The sequence below is a fragment of the Oryzias melastigma genome, linkage group LG15 (assembly GCF_002922805.2).
Source record: "Oryzias melastigma strain HK-1 linkage group LG15, ASM292280v2, whole genome shotgun sequence".
Lineage (NCBI taxonomy): Eukaryota > Metazoa > Chordata > Actinopteri > Beloniformes > Adrianichthyidae > Oryzias > Oryzias melastigma.
This window is the reverse complement of record NC_050526.1, coordinates 26,489,306-26,509,796: the sequence shown is the minus strand read 5'-3', so window position 1 is coordinate 26,509,796 and position 20,491 is coordinate 26,489,306. Positions and strand designations below refer to the sequence as shown.

At 38.0% G+C, this 20,491-nt stretch overlaps 1 protein-coding gene across 1 annotated transcript in view; it reads left to right on the top strand.

Annotated features, from left to right (window-relative positions):
- macrod2 (mono-ADP ribosylhydrolase 2) overlaps positions 1–20,491 on the top strand; it is a 416,332-nt gene that overhangs the window by 300,533 nt on the left and 95,308 nt on the right. Inside the window, exon 8 of the mRNA XM_024296698.2 lies at positions 8,984–9,057. Within this exon, the coding sequence (XP_024152466.1) occupies positions 8,984–9,057 (74 nt within the window). The remainder of the gene's footprint in view (positions 1–8,983; positions 9,058–20,491) is intronic.

Genomic DNA, 20,491 nt, shown 5'->3' with positions numbered 1-20,491 from the left:
ATTCAGATAAAGACTTTCATTCTGTCACACAAACGGTTAGTGCTAAGGTGAGCTGACACCTGTGCTCAGGTGAGTGTTTATGTTTCTGCTTTAATTCAGTCTAATGCACCCGTCCCTTTATTTTCTTTAAACCTCTGAACAGGTCGATCGACAGATCCCTCAGCAGACAAGAATCTGTGCATGGTGCGTTCACTGAACTCTGGACATAAGCGAACCCAATCAGCCACTCGGCCCAACTCAGTCCGCTACAAACGTTGTCATTTTTATACAATCCGCAGCAAAACAGATCAGTTTTCCAGAGAAAACGTCGACACTATTTAATCAATCGATTATATACGGATCAGTGCCGGTGTTCTATGTTTTCTATGATAAGCTGCTTCGTTTTACTGCCGATATCCGGGGCTCAGTGAACGCACCATGCAGAAACACTCAGCAGCCCTGGGTTCTGTTTCCATTACACATGTAACTTTTACCAAATTCTAAGAATTTCAAAAACACAGTGTCGCAATGACATGGTTTCATAATAATGCGATAAAACACAAACCAACTCACGCGATAAGTCATTAAAAACACAGCGATGTGTGTGCTTTTTTTATTCGATCCACTAAAAAGGGAGCATTTGGGTGATGTCACAGCAGTGTGGTGAACGCGTGCTGCGCTGGCTCATGCAGCGAGTCCATTGTCAGTCTCAGATGCAAGTGAGAAGTCTGTTCAGTGTGTTTAAAAGAATGTCCATAACAAGTAAGCAGCTGGAACATTTTTCTTTTTGAAAACACGTCCATTAAAGTTTGTCACTGCACTCGCGCTGATCCTCAGGAGACTTCTGCATCGTATTCAGGCTGCCAGCAGCAGAAGTGCGGCTACAGATGAAGTGATGAGAAAATCTTGGTTATTGATTTTACAGAAGAGGTGCACGATTAGCTGTGACGCTGTGGAATCTTTCGTGGCGCCCACTGTGCTGTACTCGGACAGACACTTCAGAAGCTCATTTAATTAGAAAACAGTCCATTTCCAGTACAGTTTTGCGAAAAATTTTCTATCCATTTCAATACGCCCCCAAAGCCAGCTCCTCTAAGCGCAAAAACTTTTTTTTTTTTTTTAATGCAAGTTGTTTTTTTTTGTTTTTTGTTTTTTTTAGAAATTATGTTTCCATTAGAGATAACTAATTATCAAAATTCCAATTCCCGAAGCTGGAGGTCGGGGGAAATAAAGGGAGTGGGCTGGTTCACTCACTTTGGTTCACTCACTCCACTTTGTGGAGTGTTTTCTTCTATTTTTTTTGTTGTTAACCACAAAATAAAGAATCTTAAAACAGGTAAAGTTTCGGTGTCTCACTGCGGGAAAGGGAGAAGGGGACGCTTCACTCTTTGTTATTGATTATCTCGTTATAATGAGAAAAAAATAAAAAAAATATTTAAAAAAACTGGAATAGGCAGTTTTTGGCTTCAGCATTAATGAGCATATATTTTTAAAATGTTTAATTTTTAATTCTTTGTGAAGGCAAGTGTGATTTCAAAAAATTGCATCACAATAAAATGTCATTTTCTAGCAGCTCACAAGTTAGTTGTGCTATTTTTAGAAGAGACCTGAGGGCGACTTATGTGGTGCTTGAGGGCGACCTGGCGCCCGCGGGCACCGTGTTGGTGACCCCTGGTCTACGGTCACAATAAATCTGTATTTGGAGTAATGAGCCCTGGTTTTGTCTGTTAAATGCAGCTTTCTTTTATTTTGAAGTTGAAGGCTTTTTTTTTGTTTTTCTACCAAAAAAAAAAAGTTTTCAAATACGATTTTCTTTTTTAAAACTTTGCTATCTTTGGGGTTTCAATTTAGCGGTTGACCTAGCCACTTAAAGAAAGTGGCAAATGTATTTTAGACATGTGACATGTGATTTAATCCAGTAGTTTTCCAAAATAAAAGTTTATCTATAATCAGATTATAAATAAAATGGAAAAAAAAAGGAAACCGGTCCAGTATCAATAGTCCCACAGATCATTACCAGTTCGCAGCCTTGGCGTTGTGTACCACTGCTTTACTTCACACCGCTTTACTTTTTACTAAATGCTGTTAAGTTGGTCAAATAATTACATTTATTTAAAAACGTTGTGCCCCGATACAAAAAAATATGAAAAAAAAAAATTGGACGTGTCTGTCATAAAGAAGAGGAAGACATATATGGTATTTCAGGAGTGGACTTGATCTTTATTATTTAAATATTTGAAACTGATGGGACGTTTACCATAAATTATTACAACAATATATGTAGGAATTTGTCCTCTACTTGTTTATATATGAGTTTTATACAAAAAAGAGACATTTAAAAAAAATGAATGCCATTAAGGACTGACTGACTGACTGACTGTATAAAATATTTTCAATTATAGTCTTCCCATTTCTCTTTGTGCCTCTCCTCCTCTCTTCAGCCTGCTATCATTTCTTTTTCCTGTCTTTCTGTGGGCTGCAAAGTCGGTCATGGTCACATCCCTGCTGTCGTGTTCCAGCGTTGGTGCAGAAGCAGCTCCAGGCCATTTGACACCCGTACTTTGGCGGGTAGAGTCTTGGGGCACCACTCTGTCCTCCACCCTGGGTCACCTCACCTCTCCTCTGGGCCTTGATGGGGTGACAACCTTGCTCCCCCACTCGTTTTCCAGATGAACACTCTGTTCCGCTGCCCTCAAGTAGAGCAGCCCTCAGCTGTGCTGGCTTCATGTAATGATTTCTCCTGCTGCACAAACTGCTGCCAACTCATTTAAATAGTATTTATTAAGATTAGAGGAAAAAAATGTCCCCTCTGCCCGTCTGTTGTCATTTTAACCCAAGTTTTTGGAAGGAAGGTAAAAAAATAAGTTTTCTTTTTACAATAGGAGGTAAAAGTTCAAAGAAATGCATTAAGGAAAATTTTATTATTGCAGTAGTCTGTCAATAAATAAAAAATAATTAACTCACTGCAGAGTAATTATAGATTTAAATAGCTTCAGGTAGAAATTATTTCCTGCACTAGTTTTTTCAATCAAACTTCTGACTGAAGATCCCCCAGTTCCTCTCCAAAACTATGTGCATGTGGTTTATAAAGTTAGCCCCTACGCAACTTTCTCCTCTGAAAACTTCAAAGTCCTCCTTTTGCATAAAAGCTTTTAAAAAATTAACAACATTCAGTAAAAAATACATTAGAAAACTGTTTTTATTTTTTGAGCTTGAAAATATTTGAATGATGCTCTGACTTGGCCATCTACATTGGTTTTATTAAAGCTAGGTCACTTACCGTGTTATACAAGAAAACGAGAGCAAGAAAGGAAGAAAAGAAAACTCACAATTCTGAAGGCTTAAAATAACAGCAGGATGTATTTTCACCACAAAACAAGCCAACTCAGGAAAAGCAGAACCTGTGTGATCTGCAGTCTGCACTTGCTGCTTTCACATTTATTTCCAAATAAAAAATGGGACTCTGTGATTCCACTGACACATCCTGAACTTGTTGCTCCTTATTTGCCAGCATTTTTAGGTGTTGTTAGTCCTCACCAAAGGAAAACATCATTCATCCACGAGTTAACCCTGAAACCGAAGCTGAAGCAGTCGAATCGTATTAGAAGATTTCTGTTCTAACAAATCTCACTGCTGGTTCTGCAAATCAAAATATATGTTTTTATGGGGGTATTACAAATGTTATTGCGTTTTTCTTTATAATGAGATATATGGTGGAAGTAGATTCGCTTTTTTTTTATTTGAGCGTGTCGCACATTTTGGTCAAAAAACAGTGTTTTTTTTGTAAAAAAAAAACAAAACATACTATTAACTGGCAACTCTAACAGTTACTTTTTTTGTATATTTAGCTTTGAATCTTTAACACCTGAGGTGTCTCTGTCAAAACCTGCAATACACTGATATAGTGTAGCTGCTTGCATGATCAACATGAATTGATTCGCAGAGCTGGTAAGCAACACTTTAAAGCCACTTTTCATTACTAATATAAAGTGTGATAAACGGGTACAAAGCTGGTTTTGTCCACGACGGAATAAGCTGTTTCACGTTGATCACAAGCACGTGTTTACGTCAAGGCCTTGGTGCCAGATATTTATAAAGTCTAACTCATATAAAATTGTATAAAAGTAAAGAAATTTGAGCGTTTTTTTTTTTTTTTTTAACGTTTAGTTTATTTCTAACGTGTATATTTTCGACAAAATAGATTTTAATGTGGAATAACATATTGAAAGTTATTTAAGGTTTAAGTTGATTTATTCTGATATTGATAATATCCCTGTCTGTTTTTGCAGTCATAGTTTTGTTAAACAGTTATGTTTTAAAAGTTTAAAGCTTTAAAAATGTAGTTTTAGTTTGTTCAATAAATGTTTATCCTGTTCGGCCCGCAACCTAAGGTGTGTTTGGGATTTTGGCCGCCTGTGCAATTGAGTTTGACATCCCTGGCTTAAAGGGTTGAAGCTGACTGCGATCAAACTTAAACACTGACCAGTAGCTTAAGCTTCAGTGTAATAGTAATAGTGCAATAATCTTAACAGTTTTACAGATCTGAACGCTTCTGTTAATATCCTTTTTGAAATCAATAAAGCGTTTACCCTCTTTTGACACATTTTAAGCTAATCCTGAACACAAAACTGTTTGTTTACATTAAAAAACTTTTAATAAAAGTGGCTACAACTCTGAAATCTTGTGGAATTTCCATTTCCAGCTAATGATTTTCAGCCACCATCTTGTCTGCACCCAGATCCTCTTTGAAAAATGATCAAACCTGTACAGAGCCCACATGAAATATCAAGTTAGTAGACTTCTCTGTGAACCCGTAGAGCCAAAATGTTTACTGCTTCCTATTAATGTCTCCAACTTCAATACAGTGGAGGTTGAACCCTCACATCAACTTTGATTATTGTTTCATGTCAGAATGACATTACTGCCTTGCTCACGTGATTCATGCTGTAGTTTCTCTGAGCCGCTGAAGCCGGTTTCCACCAGATGATGAAGTATGGAAGCCTTCAGCAGAAATAACGCTGCACCACCTGAGCCCTCATCTGCAGCTCCGCACTGCATACATCCCATCAGTGCACCTCACGAAGACAAATCTCTCTGAGCCGGCCAGATTCCCAGCATTGGGGAGCGGTGAGGTAGAGACCCTGGAGGGCCCACCATCACGGTGTCTGATGTTAGGTCCTCACCACCTGACAGATGGGCTTCTCCCAAAGTCCCAAATGGGAAAAGACAGAGACGATGGTAGTGAGGAGAGCGTATTGAAGTATCGCCGATTTTCTTCATCCGCTGTGTACTTGAGCATATAAAATACTTGGCTCACTCATTCCTTTCTAGCCGTAACTGAAAAAGTGGATGGTGCCAGCAGTGGTTTCCACGGAACTGTCTGCTGGGGCCAAAAAACATGCAGGATTTGGAGTCATTTTCTGGATCTCTTACTATGTAAGCTCAATTGGCCAAGCTGAAAGGGGGAGAGGACAAAGAGACCAGAAGAGAGGAAGTTTAAAGGAGTGTACACTTTGAAAGAGAAGAAAAAGCTGCTGATACACTCACACAGCTGCTTTACACTTTGTTCTGCTAATTTTGAGAACGACTTTTCTAATCGGCCAGCTGCAGCTCACATAGCTACACTGCAAAAAATGTTCTTCTCAAAACCAGTTAAAGACTTTAGAATACAATATGTTTTTCCCTAGTTATTTGTGAAAAAATCTGCAAATGGAACTCGTGGAATTTGTTTCAGTAAAATGAATCAAAGTCCTACTTTTTAAAGACAAAATGTAATCTTGAAATCATCTAATTTAAGTGTATTCCTCTGATAAATGTAAATATTATGTCCTAAAACAAGTGTTGTTTGACCTCAACCAATATCTCATTTTAAATGCAACAAAAGTCTGACTTTCTTCACGTCTTGACCAAATAAAAGACTAGAATAACAACATCAAGAGCATCTATAAATCATGAGTCAAAAAAACTTCTTTCATAAGAAATATTCTTTAAAGTTATACTCCAATCATCTTTTGATATATTTCCAAAATGTTTTTAGTGGTCTTTTAATTATGATTAAGCCATTTTTAAATCTAAAAAGCTGTGTCAATGAGTAGGTCACAATTTCTGCAGAGCAGCAAGACTTCATTAAAAATCCGCCTCTTAGTTTTAGGCGGAGCTGTTGGAGTGAAGTAAGCATACTCTCATTTCCCATCATCCCTTTGTTTACACTCTTCACCACTAGCTTACAGCCCCTCACAACCACAAGCTAATATTACCTGTGCAACAAAAATGGAAAGCAATGTTGGAGCTATGTAGTTGTACAGTTTGAACCAGACACCACCTCAGAAAAGGAAAACAAAGACGTTCATGGGTCTATTTGTCTGCAAGTAGATGCATCAGAATGGAGCAGAACAGGAAGCTTGTTGCCCACTGACTGTAACACCTATGTCACAGTTACAGGCTTTTTCAACAACATTTTGTCAATGATATGAGTAAAGAAATATTCATAAAAGCATTTTTTTGTCTTATTTTGTTTTCTATGCATGTCGTCCATCATGAGAAAAATGCCACAAAAACAGATTTAAAAAAACGAAATACTATTTTAATTAAAGTAGTGTTTTTTAAATAAGCTGTTTTCAAGTTCAAATGACTCAACAAGAATTTAAAATTTCATTGTCTTAAAACTAGTTCTTTCATCTCGCTGAAAAGTTACAAGGAAGGTGTTTTTGTATTTAAACTAGAAACAAGACAAAAACGTGATATTTTGTGTTTTCGCAGTGTAGTCTTTAGCTTTCTATGCAAGTCTCTTCAATTGTATTTTCTTCTGCTGTTTTTCTACTTTCCTCTCATTTTTTATTTCCTTCTTAGTCATCCATTCACCAGTTTTTCCACTTTAGCTCGCTGTGAATAATATGTGTTGTTCTCAAATCAATACTCACTTGTAGTGCTGTGTTTTTTTTTTTTTTTTATCTTGTGAATTTTTTTATTGTGAATGTTATTACTCCTGTGTTCATACTCAGGTGTTATTACCAAAACACAAAAAACCCTCACGTCTTCGATAACCTGATCATTTGTTTTTTGTTATTTTTTTCCCTTTGTGCTTACTTTCATGACACCTTCTCACTGCTTCCCTTCCTAAACACCTGGCTCCATCTCCCTGGAACAATCTTCCTCAGCTTTGACATATTCTGCGCATCTGCTTGGCTATGTTACTTGATGTGTGAGTTGAAGTGTGGGCACACCTTCACAGGTGTAGGAACAGTTATTGGAAAGGGAGGCATCAGCAGAAAAAGTGATATCACAGAAAAAGGTTAAGTGTACTTGGGAGACAAAACAAGTGGAGCACGCTGCCGATTTGGCATTCTGGATGAGGTTCTGAGCACACAGCTCTTGGGGCAGCTTTTGAGGGACAGGAGCTGTGAACAGGCTCACACCGTGTGCCGAACATAGCCATAGGAGCAGACCGGTTGTCACTGCTGGCTGCTATGCAGCTCACATCTTTCTTCACCCCGAGCTTGAACAGGAGCTCAGCTAGGGCTTGGCAGCGCCTCAGCCCCTCTCCTCTCATCAGTGTAACTTGGCCACTCCTGTCAAGCTGGGAGAGAAGAGGAGAAGAAAAACAGAGAAAGAGACATCAGCTGTAGCCAGATAGGTGGAAGTAGTGAGCATAACCCTATGTACACTATATACCACCTGTCACAGCAGTTGATTTGGAGCCTTTGGAGAAAAGTTGGTAAGTGGCTTTGACAGCAGCTGTTCTCCGTCAGAAACGAAAGAAATCAGAAGAGAAAAGGTTAGATCTCTCTGACTTTTCCCTTTTCTAGAAATTCAAGGTAAAGGATAGAGTACTGCGGAATTTGTAAGGTTGTTTCATCGGGCAAACAGTTGTGACAACGGCCAGAGGAATAAAAAAAAGTCAGGATGTGACCAATGTAATAACCAGCAGGTTACAACTGCGGCGTGGCCCTTTTATTTGTTGATGTTGGTTGAAATTGAGGTCTTAACCCCTGTCGTCAGAGGAACACACTGTCTACATCCTGTGGTCCCACATGGAGGTCAGGGGTTTCTAAATGGAGACATTTGTAGTTTTAAATCCCATACTGGGTCACTGGGACTTAAGAAAGCAGCCATGTTTGTTTGTTGGCTTTTGGTCTCAACCAACCACAGGTCATCGTGTGTCAGAGTTAAAGAGCTACCTCTAACTACCTTCGCAACTCGAGCAGAAGCTTTAAAGGAAAAAAAAAAAAAGAGTCCATGGCTTCGACAGACACAAAAGCTTAAAGACAATTATTCAGAAATGAAAAGCGCGTGGCAGATTGTCAGCTCTTCTGTTAATGACATATTTATTTTCAGCTGCAGCAAAGCTACCCCAAAGGATTTAGAAAGTCAATATCTCACTGAAAGAGTTTGCTCTTTAGAAGTTATCTTTAGTGGCAGCACATAATCTTGAAATCGATAGCGTTCCGTGTTTTTCTTCTTTTTCTTCGTCCTCCTTCTTTTTTGACCTAATTACAAAATAATCAAATAATTCTTTTTCCGTCCATAGATTGTGTTAACACAGCACGAGGTTTTCTCTGCTGCTACAAGTGTTGTGATGAATGTGGTGCTTAACAGCATTGTGTCTTAAATGCCCTGTCTTTACTACATGTTCATTCGTCCAGGCTGATTAAAGAAAATAGCGTGAATGATCACACGTCGAGGTGTAATTTTCCCCATAAAGACAAAACATTAATCAGTTCTGCTTGAGGTGGTAATGAGTGAGAGTGTGATTGCAGATGTGTATGTGGAGGCCGAGTCTTGAGACCCTGCTATGTATATGTTTTCACATCACTGTGCATTTGGAAACTTGCATTTATGGTTGATCAGACAGCCGGTCTCATCTCCCGGATGTGCTGCTTTTCCATTGATTTAGTAGAAATGCTTTTACCTGTGGAGATATCCTCCTGTCTGTCTGGTTTTTGTCTCCCTCTGGCATCTGCATGTTAGATACAACTGGTATTGACTTTGTTTTTTCCCTCCTCAGGCTTTCCCAACGATCCTGCAGCTGACATTGCTCTGAAGACGGTAAAGGAATGGATTCAACAAAATCCCGACAAGGTAAGAGACATTAGCATAATATGTCCTCGAAGGAAGCATAGCCTTCAATCTGCAGCTATGTGTCTATTCTTCACGTCACTGTCAGCTTTGGACTTGCTTTGATGTGTTGATGGCAGAAGCGAGTGGACCACCGCCGTAGTAGGAAACCATGAATGTCACACATGTCGGAATTGGGCAGACATTGGATTCACCTGCCTGTCTTGAATATAAATTCAGTTCTACTTTCATTTCAAATTTATAGGATTTGACTCTCTTAAAGACCCACTCCAATCATCTTTTAATCGATTTCAAGGGTTCCCAGTGGTCTTTTAATAATGATTATGTCATTTTTAGCTATAAGCATTTTTTGTTTTTAGGACATAGTTTCTGAAGAGCAGCAGTAGTTAATTGGAAATTTGTCTCTGAGTTGTGTGTGGAGCAACCACGCCCCCCTTCCTTCCCCGTAGATGAGAGCTCTCTGTTTACACGCTCTCATAGCTATCGTACAGTTCTTCCCACCTCCAACCTAACATTAGTGCAACAAAATAGTGCGCAATATTGGAATTATCCAATATCTAATATTAGTATGCAAGGGAGTGCATTAGAATGGAGAAGGTTTGTGGCCCGCCTCAGCTTATTTTCTATGTTACAAATACGATACAAAATGTATTTTTGTCTGCTCCTAATTCATGATTTAAATAAGGATATACTCAAATGTAATAAGCTTAATTTTGCCACCGTGTCCTCCATCATCAGAAAAATGTCACAAGAACATATTAAAAACACCAAAAACACAATTTTCATCAGAGTGAGTCTTTAAATGGTCTGTTGGTTGAATAATTAGTTTTAAACTTAAACTATCATGAGATTAAATTAACCTATTGCTAACTTGTTCTGTATGATTAATGCTTGATACAAGGATTAGTCACTTGTGAACCCTGATTCAGTCTGCTGTTTTGTAATCCTGAGTTATGTCATTATTGATTATTGAGTATTAATAATATGCAGATTTCGTTTAGAAAATAGTCTTTTTAGTTTCATTAATAATAAATGAAAAAGTCTGTCAATGTGAACATTTGATGCCATGTTTGTTATAAAGCTTTGTTCCTGCAAGAATCTTTGCCAAAAAATGGAGTTCCTATTTCTCTCTTGATGTTCCATTAACACAGCTTTCCAAATGAAAGTGGAATTGTTCTCGACATGTGTTATTTTAAAGTCTTTAGTACTATCTTAGTTTCAAACTTCATGAACCACCTTGTCCATCTCTTGTCAAAGGATGCATTTTTAGGGCAAATCTTAATGTTTATAAACTGCAATCATATGCATTGTCATTTCTGTTCAAAACAACAGAATTTAGGTGTGTAGCTGTGCGGCACTTTGAGTTTTAACAGAACATTTATCAGCCTGCGCAGCGGTGACTGATGGTAACCTTCAGGGGTCATCTCCATTTACAGGGGGGCTGTTCAAATCTGTCACTGCGGATTGAGGTGTTTTATAAAGCTCACAGCTTGATGCGCTGCAACATCCCTCAGCCTGGTGTTATGGCTGTTGTGAACAGGCGACACAAATAATACAGAGCTGCTAGATTACTTTGCAGTTGATGTGCTGTTTGCAGCTGTTGTTCTTCTGCCTGATGATTCCAGTTACATGTACTTGTGGAATCCATCAGCTCTCTGGGGTGAAGCGGGTTACACGTTATTAACTGCCAACTGTAAATAACAAAGGCGGTGTCTGAACCTGACTTCTGGAGTTGCCTTGTTCCACATCCCAGATTTCCAATTGTCTTTGAGAGACTTTCAATCCAGGTGCGTAGTTTGGAATCGCTTGACCTATTGATGTCTCTATGTGAAAAAAAAAGTCAAAGGAATCATTCTGAAATTCATGTAGTTACGTTTCTGAAAGCTCGCCGCAACGTTGTTTGTTAAAGCTCCACAAGTGAGCGTGGAACGCCTGACACAATGTGAGTAAGCTTTTAACAAGATCAGAGGGAATAAAGTGCTCCATTATACCCAGAAGCACAGTTGCATGTTTTCTTACTCTGTAAAATCTTCCAATCAAACCAAACGGCTGCGTGTGTCGGAGCAGAAGGTCTTTGCTTTTTCTGTCATTTCATTGTTGCGTTGGCAACTCATCACTTAAAGCCTTAGTCACAACTGCCATTACAGATGGATATGGGCTGTCTGTGAGTGAAAAATAGACAAACCTGTACGGGGTACGCAGGTGGCTCGCACAAAACGTCAAGCTCATAGGCCATTTGGTGAACCCATATAGAGAAAATGTTCATGGACATTTTTTTTTGATGTACTACGAATGACAGGTTGCAGTGAACAAACGTAAGGATGAAGTAGGTGAGACGCAGGCCTGTAAGTGCTGATTATGTGATAAGTGTTTGCTTATTGTGTGGAGCATGACTGTTATAGTCATGACAGTCATTAAGGAACCAGTTCTCACACTTTACTAACGACTAGTGTGGCGTAAGGACAGTATACGACAGCATCAGTCCATTACTGCATGCAACTTCCATTAACCCGATACTGCGTTCACGCCAGGCATGTGACGTGTTTATTTGTCCGAGGTTTGCACTGGACAAGCAGGAAGGGGGATTCTTTTTGTCTTTTTCTACTGTTAACTAGCGCTTGTCTACCACCTACATTTGGAAGAGACTTGGTGCAAAATTTTGAACCTGTGAAAATCTGGTGAATCTTCCTCCAGACGTTTTCTTTCACAGTTCTATTCCGATATATGAAAGACTTGGTGTCATATGATTCCATCCAGATACAAAACTGCAATTATTAATTTCATGATCAGTTTTCAAACAGTTGACACTTCAGTGAATTTAAGGGGACGCCATTTATACATTACTACCAGATCTGAGTCTATGATTGGTCAAAGTTTCACCTAGTTTAACTTTGAATGTGTGATTAATTGCCACGTATTTTTTATGTAGAGCCCAAAGAGTGTCTTAAAAATGTACATAACTATGCTTGAAAGCAAAAGTTTTAACCTAATGCGTGTTTGCATAGACTTTTGGTTACATAACTTCAGAGATACTTTGCAATACACCTACCACACATACGGTAATGGTACATTTTATTTTTTCATGTCCCTTGAGGGGTCCATACAAATCTCAAGGGAACTGTAAGACACACATGGGCTCACCTTAAGATGCACCCGCTCCTTTTTACGACCCTCCTCTGGCCCGAACCACCCAAAAAACCTGCAGCACTCGTATGGGTCAACCCCTGTACGGGTGCATGAGGCTAAAGCTGTACTCTTTTACACCGGAGCTGTAGCTCCACTGTTAACATTCTTTCAAATACTGTAAATCTTTAATTGTTTTTGTAATTATGTAATTTGAGTGGATTCTGATGCAAGGAAAAATCAGCTTTGCACTGATATGCAACTCTTTACAGAAGGGAAGTGCTTTGTCAAAGTAAATTAACAGATTCTGTTACAGAGAAAAGTAGCTTTGTAGAAGTGTTGCATAACAGCACAGAGCTAATTTGAAACAAACAAAAAAACCTAATTTCAACTTCAGAATCAGCTGATTCACGTTAATTGATTGCGTAAAGGGTCAAAGATTTCCAGTGTTCAAGGGTTGATGCATTTTCTTAAATAAATATTTAATTTAGATGCAGAATTTAAGAGAATATTATATTTGTTTATTTTGATATTGATACAGCACATACAGAAAATGTAAATATAAGTAATTATTAGGTGTTGTTATGAAGTGCTTAGATGATATAAGCTTTCTGTAGCTTAGAATGTGTTAGAAAAACCCTCCATGACTTTGGATGATGTGTTTTGAAAGGCACCCTGAGTGAAGCATTTCATTGATTGACTCGTCCTTTTGTCAGCATGATTGATAACTGACGTTCTATTTTGGGCCCTGTCATGTCGCAACAAAAATATGGTTATGAGCTTCTATTATTTACAAGCCGAGCTCCAAGTATTCTGAATAAAAGGCATGTATGTCTGGTTTTGTAGAAGTTGCTTTTAACGCTGCGGTTTGATTTATTTTTTGCTCCATCTCTTCAGAGTCAATCTCCGTTTGCGATGACTGGTGAGCCAAAAAACCGTCGACTCTGTTGTAGTTACTCCGGTCACAGATTTCCCACAATTTAGCAGGGATACAGGAAGAATGAGAGGTCTGAAGCCCAGTTTGCCATGCATGGAACAATAGAACTAGATTGCACTGCTCACTCAACTCTGGCTTTGTGCCTTCAGATCCAAGGCGCCTGTGTTGTGGGCATCCGCAGAGGCAAGTCATTTCAGGGCCGTGATAAGGGCCCTGCTTGGGGAAGATACTGTGCTCTTGTGGCTGAATTTCAGCACAATAGGCTGGCGGAGAAAGTACCGCATGGGGGTAAAAGAGTGCAGACTTCAGCTCTCCTCACTGCAAGCCTCTCCACAGACTCGAGAACATGATCCTATTGGCTGAGCGTCCGGCTGTGTCTCTATGCAAGAATGTTATCAAATAGCAAAGCATTTTCATTTTCAAGCTGTTATTTGCTGTAATTGTCAGCTGATTGAAACACCTACAGGTAATCTTAGCAGTGGAGGATGAAAAGGGAAGATGAACACACTGCGCCATTGATTAGCTGAAAGTTAATCTCCAAAGCCGGTGTTGATGTGATGCACTCAGCAGCGCACAAAGAGCCCCATTGCTGCCATGAAATTCCCTTTTAGCAGCACCTTAACTTTCATTGAAGTAGATTAAACAGCCGTGCTGTGGTCAGGGACGGCAGATCCTTTATGCAGAAGAGAGCCCCCTTAAATCACAGATGAAGAAGAAAAAAGATCATCATATTTTACAACTAAATAAAATGGTGTGAACTTCCAACTATAGAGAAGTTTGCTTCTTTATGAAATAAAATTAGGTATTTCATAGGGCTATTTGTTGTTACTTAGATGGTGATTCAATTTAACAAGTCAAGATTGTCGATCCACAGATGGAACCACAACTCTTACTATTTAATATAAATATGTAACAATATTTATAATATGGAAGTTGTTTTACTGGCTGCATCAAAATTAAAGTATTTAATCATAATCACTTTTGTATTTTATTTAGAACAGGAGATTAAAAAATAAAATATAAAAACTCAACCATTTAGAATGAAAAAAGTGGTGTTTATTCTGAAATTGTTCTGCACAGTTTTTCTATCCTCAAAGTTTCACTGACTACAGTTCTATTACACCGATGATAATAAAGATGATACAACAACACCTCATAAAAATGTTCCAACCATTAGATGAATATGAAAACTGGACTGAGCTACCCCTCCCCGCTGGCATTCCAAATAGGAGGTACCTACGGGCTCCCAAAATCCCATGGACTTTTATTAAGAAATAAATTGCTATTATTAAGTCACTCTGTTTGTTAGAATAGCCTTTAACATTTTATTACTAATTCATTTTTTTTCTCATAATATTTTGTCATTATAGCAAGCTATCCAAATTATAAACTGGCCAATCAGATGCCTCAGTAAAAGCATGTGATGCCCGTTGAAAATAAGAATCTTTGCCGACACTTTACTTTGAAAATGGATTTGCTTGACCGTAGCACATTCGGTTTGTTTAACCCTTCCGCTCTCCTTAGTTTGTTTACATTAAAAGTGGGGTCATCTGGACCCCCCAAGACAGTGCGCTGAACTTTTTTTTATCTTTGATTTTTGAGTTTCACTAATGTCCATGACAAACATAAAATCCTGTCCACCTTTGTCATGGAAGAAATCACATATGAATATGTGGTTGGAGTCAACTGGACCCCAAAGGGAGCGGAAGGGTTAAGTATACCACTTAGTTTATATCAGGGGTCAGCAACATTTATGACACGAAGTGCCAATTCAAAAATGTTCTCCCTAACAACTGTGCCATCACTACGTGCAATGCAAGCTCTGTTACTGTTCACCTTTTGGCTTATCCTGTCAGGGATCACCACGGTGAATCAACTTCCACCGATTCTCACAGGTGGTTAGGCATAGAGTTTTACGCTGGATGCTCTTCCCGACACAATCCTGTATTTTTAAGGTACAGAGAGACCAAATTATGCAGAAGTATGAAGGGTCTCGTCTACAGACCCTCATTGGATTTTAGCTGATTGCTGTCCTGGGAACTGAACCCAGGTCCTACACCAGCCAACTGAGCTAACCAGCCACTTCTAACTATAATGCAAACTTTGATGCAAAAAAAAAACAAAACATTTCCAATATATCTGAAAAAAAATGGAATTCCCAAACAGCAGGTCAAATACCTTTATTTGAACATAGCTCAAAATTGTTCTTTAGTAATAATAATGCACAAAGAAAATAGTTAAAATAGTTTTGCAACTATGTTTAAAAACCAAAAGCACTGCATTTTTGGTATGCCATACTAACAGCAATAGGATTGGGTACATCAGAACACAATATCCTGAGTATTTCCTAGAACTTCACAAGTATTGATAAAAACAAAAACAAAAAAAACTGTATGCTTATTGGCTTTTTTATTTTCTGTTACATCATGAGACAGGACCTGAGTAACTTGTTGCTAGTTCATTCTGTGATGATGAATTTATTGCATGTAAAACTATATGTTTTTACTTTTTCATTAGTTTGCTATTTCTAGCTATTAAAACTTTCGGCAACTGGATGACAGCTCAAGTGCTTGTTGTTCTCACACCCCGGCATTCCACAGGTGGCATGTGTGCCGTAGGTTACCAACCCCTGGTCTATATACTTACAATCCAACATTATTCTGCATTTCTTCTTTACTACATTCCATTAGATTTATATATATTGTAAATCAGCGATCTCGGTGTCTGAAATATTTGTCCTCATATTTTGGCAAACAGATTGTGGGTATCCAAGTATTCTCAATTCATCCCCAGTATTTCCCATATAGTGGTAGTTTTAACTCAGAAACGTCGGAGCAGTTTCCCTTCCCCGCTGTAAACATGCCTCTCCACTCATCTGGCTTTGGTTTATTTCTCATTTTCAGCTCTAATTTAGTTTAATTCAGGCTTACACAGGTTTAATCTGGAGATGAAAAATGTGCTCTGACACTTTATTTGGCTGCTGCGGACCCGCTCAGGATGGCCAGGCTATTTAATGGAGCATTTCGAGGAAGCCCCAGCCCAGCATTACTGACACAGCCTGAGCACTTGAGACAGATTGAGAGTCTATAATAGGCCGTGCTGCACTGTGCCACTCAAGACCGACTGGATGTGTGGAGATTTCACCTTTCAGCTTCCCACTGCTCTGGGCTTTAATATTAAGCACTCCAGGATGCCAGTGATGGTCTCAAAACAGGCGTTTTACATGCCGTTTCTGCTCTGTTTATTATGTTTGTCTTGGAAGCATCTGTCGTTTAGGAAATCTGGCAAAAACTTCATCCTCACTCGTAAGTGGAAACAGCAAAAAAGGTGACATGTTTCTGGATAAGGTTTATTTTCATTTGCTATTTTTGCCTTTGAGATTCAACAGCTCAGAAGGCTTTCACACCATGAATACATAAATAAAATGAATGTTTATTGTCTAAATCTGCATCAAGTCTCCTTTAAAAGATGCATGCAAGATTTTTTTTCTAACTAGTTTGAAAGGCAGTATTAAACTTTAAGCTTGTGGTTTCTTAAATTTGGATCTCATCTGCAACTTTAGACTGAGTTTTTAACAACAGATTACTTTTATTTGCTTTTTAAAAGGTACAAAATAGTCAAATTAACTTATTTTCAGTGTATTCTAAAAGACAAGGTGCTGCTTAATTAGCTTTGATTGATGTTTGTCAGATAGGAACATGGAGGAACTCAGTCTGCTGTTACTTCAGTTTGTTTTCCTCAAATAATTCTAAATCCAGAAGTTTGTTTTTCAGTTTTGCCCAGACGCGTCACCGGAATGCTATAGCCACAAATGTATTACTTTTTTGTGTGAGAAACTCAGAAGAATGACCAAAATAAACAAATCTTCATACAATCAGATTTTAAGATCAAATCCATCAGATTTTTACTTAAAAAAATGCATTTTTACTTTGTCATAGGTGAACAAGCCTCAAGTTTTGGAAAAAAAAATATTTAATGCTCTTGACTGATTATCAATAAAGTTGTGAATCTTTTTCAAACACAGATATTTTGGTGATTTGATAAACTTGGTTGTGAGAACCCAAAGGTGGCTGTAGTTCAGGGAGTCGAACAGTCGTTTGTAAATGGTCAGATGTTTAAACCCAGACTTGACGTTACTATATAACCCCACATTGCTTTGTTTTTAGTACTTATTAGCTGATTTGATTAAAATATTCTTCTATATTCTTAGTATTTTAAAAGGACATTACTTGATTTGGATTATTTTCAGCTATTTCAACAATAAAATTGACAATGGAAATGTAAAAAAAAAAAAATCTTTGATAAATAAAATATTTGTGAAATATTTAAAATTATATATGTGAAATATTTATGTAAAATTGATAAGAAAATAAATAATAGAAAATGATGCTATCTTCTGGACATTAGTATTGCTCCTAATCATAAATAGACTCATTTATCTAACAGTACACACACAGTGAATCCATTAAATGTAAAGATTGTAAAATAAAGTTTGATTAACTGCTTGAAAGGAAGTGGAAAGAAGTAAATGATTGGGTTTTACATAATTCTATCTTTTTTTACATAAATTCCATAATTTTGTTCTTAACATGATGATGTTGATGATATTTTATTTTGCACATGTACTTCAAAAGGTAAAGTGGAACAAGATATTTTTAAAAAGAAATATCTGAAAGGGATTGAGAAGATGTAAAAAAACCTTATACATTTTTACCCCCATGCTTCTAGACCAATTTTTTACCACACCCTATGGACCCACTATGTAGTTGTAGTCCAGTTCCCTCTCTAATTAGTACAATCAGTTTAAGATTGCCATATACCCACATATTACTACATCTTATTAAAGTCATAAATACTTATTCAGTAAAAAAAAAAAAAGAAGCTGTTTCTAATTTTTTAAACTTGAAAACAGCTTTAGTATTTATAAACCGAAAAGGTTTGTTTTTTTGTTACTAAGATTTATCCATTTGTATACTGTGAAGACGAACAATCCCAGCAAACTTTATTTAATAATTCAACCCATTGACTCACCCCCAAATGAGAAAAATAAATAAGTAAAGACCATTTTAAAATACACAAACACCGCAGGTCTTTGTTAAGAACTGATGTGTTACATTGTGTTTTTGTGTTGGTTCCTCACATGTTGCTCCACTCATCTTCAAGGATTCTGCCGTGCACACAACACTTGGAAAGGTCAAGGCCAGCAGTAATCGTTTCAAGCTTGTGTCTTTGTGTTTACTTATCATTAAGGATTTTATTATTTACAAAGAACTCTCCTTAAAACTGGATTTAAAAATAAAAAAATAGATGAGATTTTTGACCTCAGTGAGTTGTCTTCTGTCCTCGGGCTCTTTGTCAAACACATGCCTCCTGATTTGGTTTTAAAATGCCCTGGGGAGAGTTTATGAAAAAACTGTATTAGTTTTCTCTCTGAGAAAATCACTTTTCTAGCACCAGCGGTAACGTGTGGCATGTAGAATAATACCTCAGTGGCAGCTCTTTGGCCCAAAGCTGTGCAGAGGAGATTATATTATCCAAAAACGTTATTGTCTGTTTTATTCTGAATCATACGATGGCCACTCTTATTCCCTTGACCTCGGGTTGGTCTGTTTATATGATATCGGTTTCAATACAGATTTTCTGAACTGACAGTGAAGAAAGTTGCACTTAAATGCATAACTTTTATCTGTGAAGAGAGAAGCAGTTTTGATTAAAACCTCCTGCTGTCAGAGATAAAGCAAAGTTTATCACAAGCAGCAAATGCTTCAGAATATTCTGTATTTATCTGAAAGGTTTGATTGAGCCGTTGCCTTTAGAGAAAAATCCTCTCTGTATGAAAGGGGATTATGCCTATCATCTTTATCTGCGCCCAAAGACCACGCTGCTGCTTTACTCCTGGTTATTGCATGGTGATCACCTCTCATGTAAGGTGACTTTGAGTCCTCTGATTTCAAGGAGAGGGATATTGAATTTTAATTTACCCAATTGGAATAAAGAAAAATAATTAGAACAGAATAAAGGAAAGTTCAATCGCAGAATTGTTATCAAATGTGAGATTAGTCCCTCTGTGATAAAATACTTTTTAAAAAAGCTTTGAATTTTATCATATAAGGGTGGGTTAATTATAAAGTCAGTCTTTGACCCATCCACCCTTTGAAAAAATCTGAATTAGCTTTGGTTTTAGATTTCGCTTCTAAAATAATATTAACCATATTTTGTTTTGTTAAGTGCTGTCTGTGATATCCAGGTGTGCCGTGTCTTAACTCGCCACACTCATGGATGCAGGGATATGATGCCCTCTCACATTGGCTCGCTCTGTTCCTGTAGATACTGTAGTCCTTCTCCATGCTTATTGTGCTGGAACAAGCTATCTTAATGACATGCTAATTGATTTAGTGTAGCTAAGATAGCACCAGGCTGGCACACCGTGATAAAGCCTTTGGAGGATGGGAGGCTCATCAAACTCAAACTAGCTCATTCTCTCCATTTGAAGACAATTTTACACCACTGTGGCCCACGCTGAAGCACGGAGACCTTTACAGCCGAGCTGCTGTGTGTGTGCGTGTGTTCATGCTGTTAAGTGTATGCTCTTGAAGGTGTTATATATGTGACCCAGCAAGCTCATTTTAAAGGATGTGTCAGTTTCAGACAGGTAAAAAGGGAAGCTTTAACAAGAGATGTTGGTCACACTTGGTAATGATGCAGTCTATCTACAGGCTGCAGAAACAGATGAAGACTTATGGCAACACCACTGTCCTCACACGCCCTGAAGACCATGTCAGGCATGACATTTAGGACACTCAAATAACCATGTTTAACCCTTTGACACTGTAGATGTCACAGGCTACACCTAAATAGCACACGCTCTTTGACATTCCATAACTCTTCCATCGATCACGTGATTAATTTGAGTCCGCTGATTTTGATGAGGCACTGATATGCAACTTTACATACTGGTGCAAAGGGAACTGTTTCTTGCAGTTCCCTTGAGACTTGTACGGTCACCCTAAAGAACATCATGACGATGGAACATACCATCGTCATGCATGTGGTAAGATATTATTTGGAAGGATACTAGAAGTTGCACCCACTTATGACATACGAGATATGCGGTCGTACAGTACCCTTATACCACACTAGTCAATAATAAGATGCATAAACTGGATCCTTACTGACAGCACACATATGATATCAGGATGTCTGCACAAACTACTCTCTATTTGTCTCTTTTTTTTGGTACAGTCCACAGGATTTTTGGGGCTGAAAAAATGAGAAATCTGTACAATACACCTTCATCTCACCTACTTCACGCTTACATGTTGTATAAGTGTTCACTACAACATACTGCATACAAATACGCACGAACATTTAACCCTT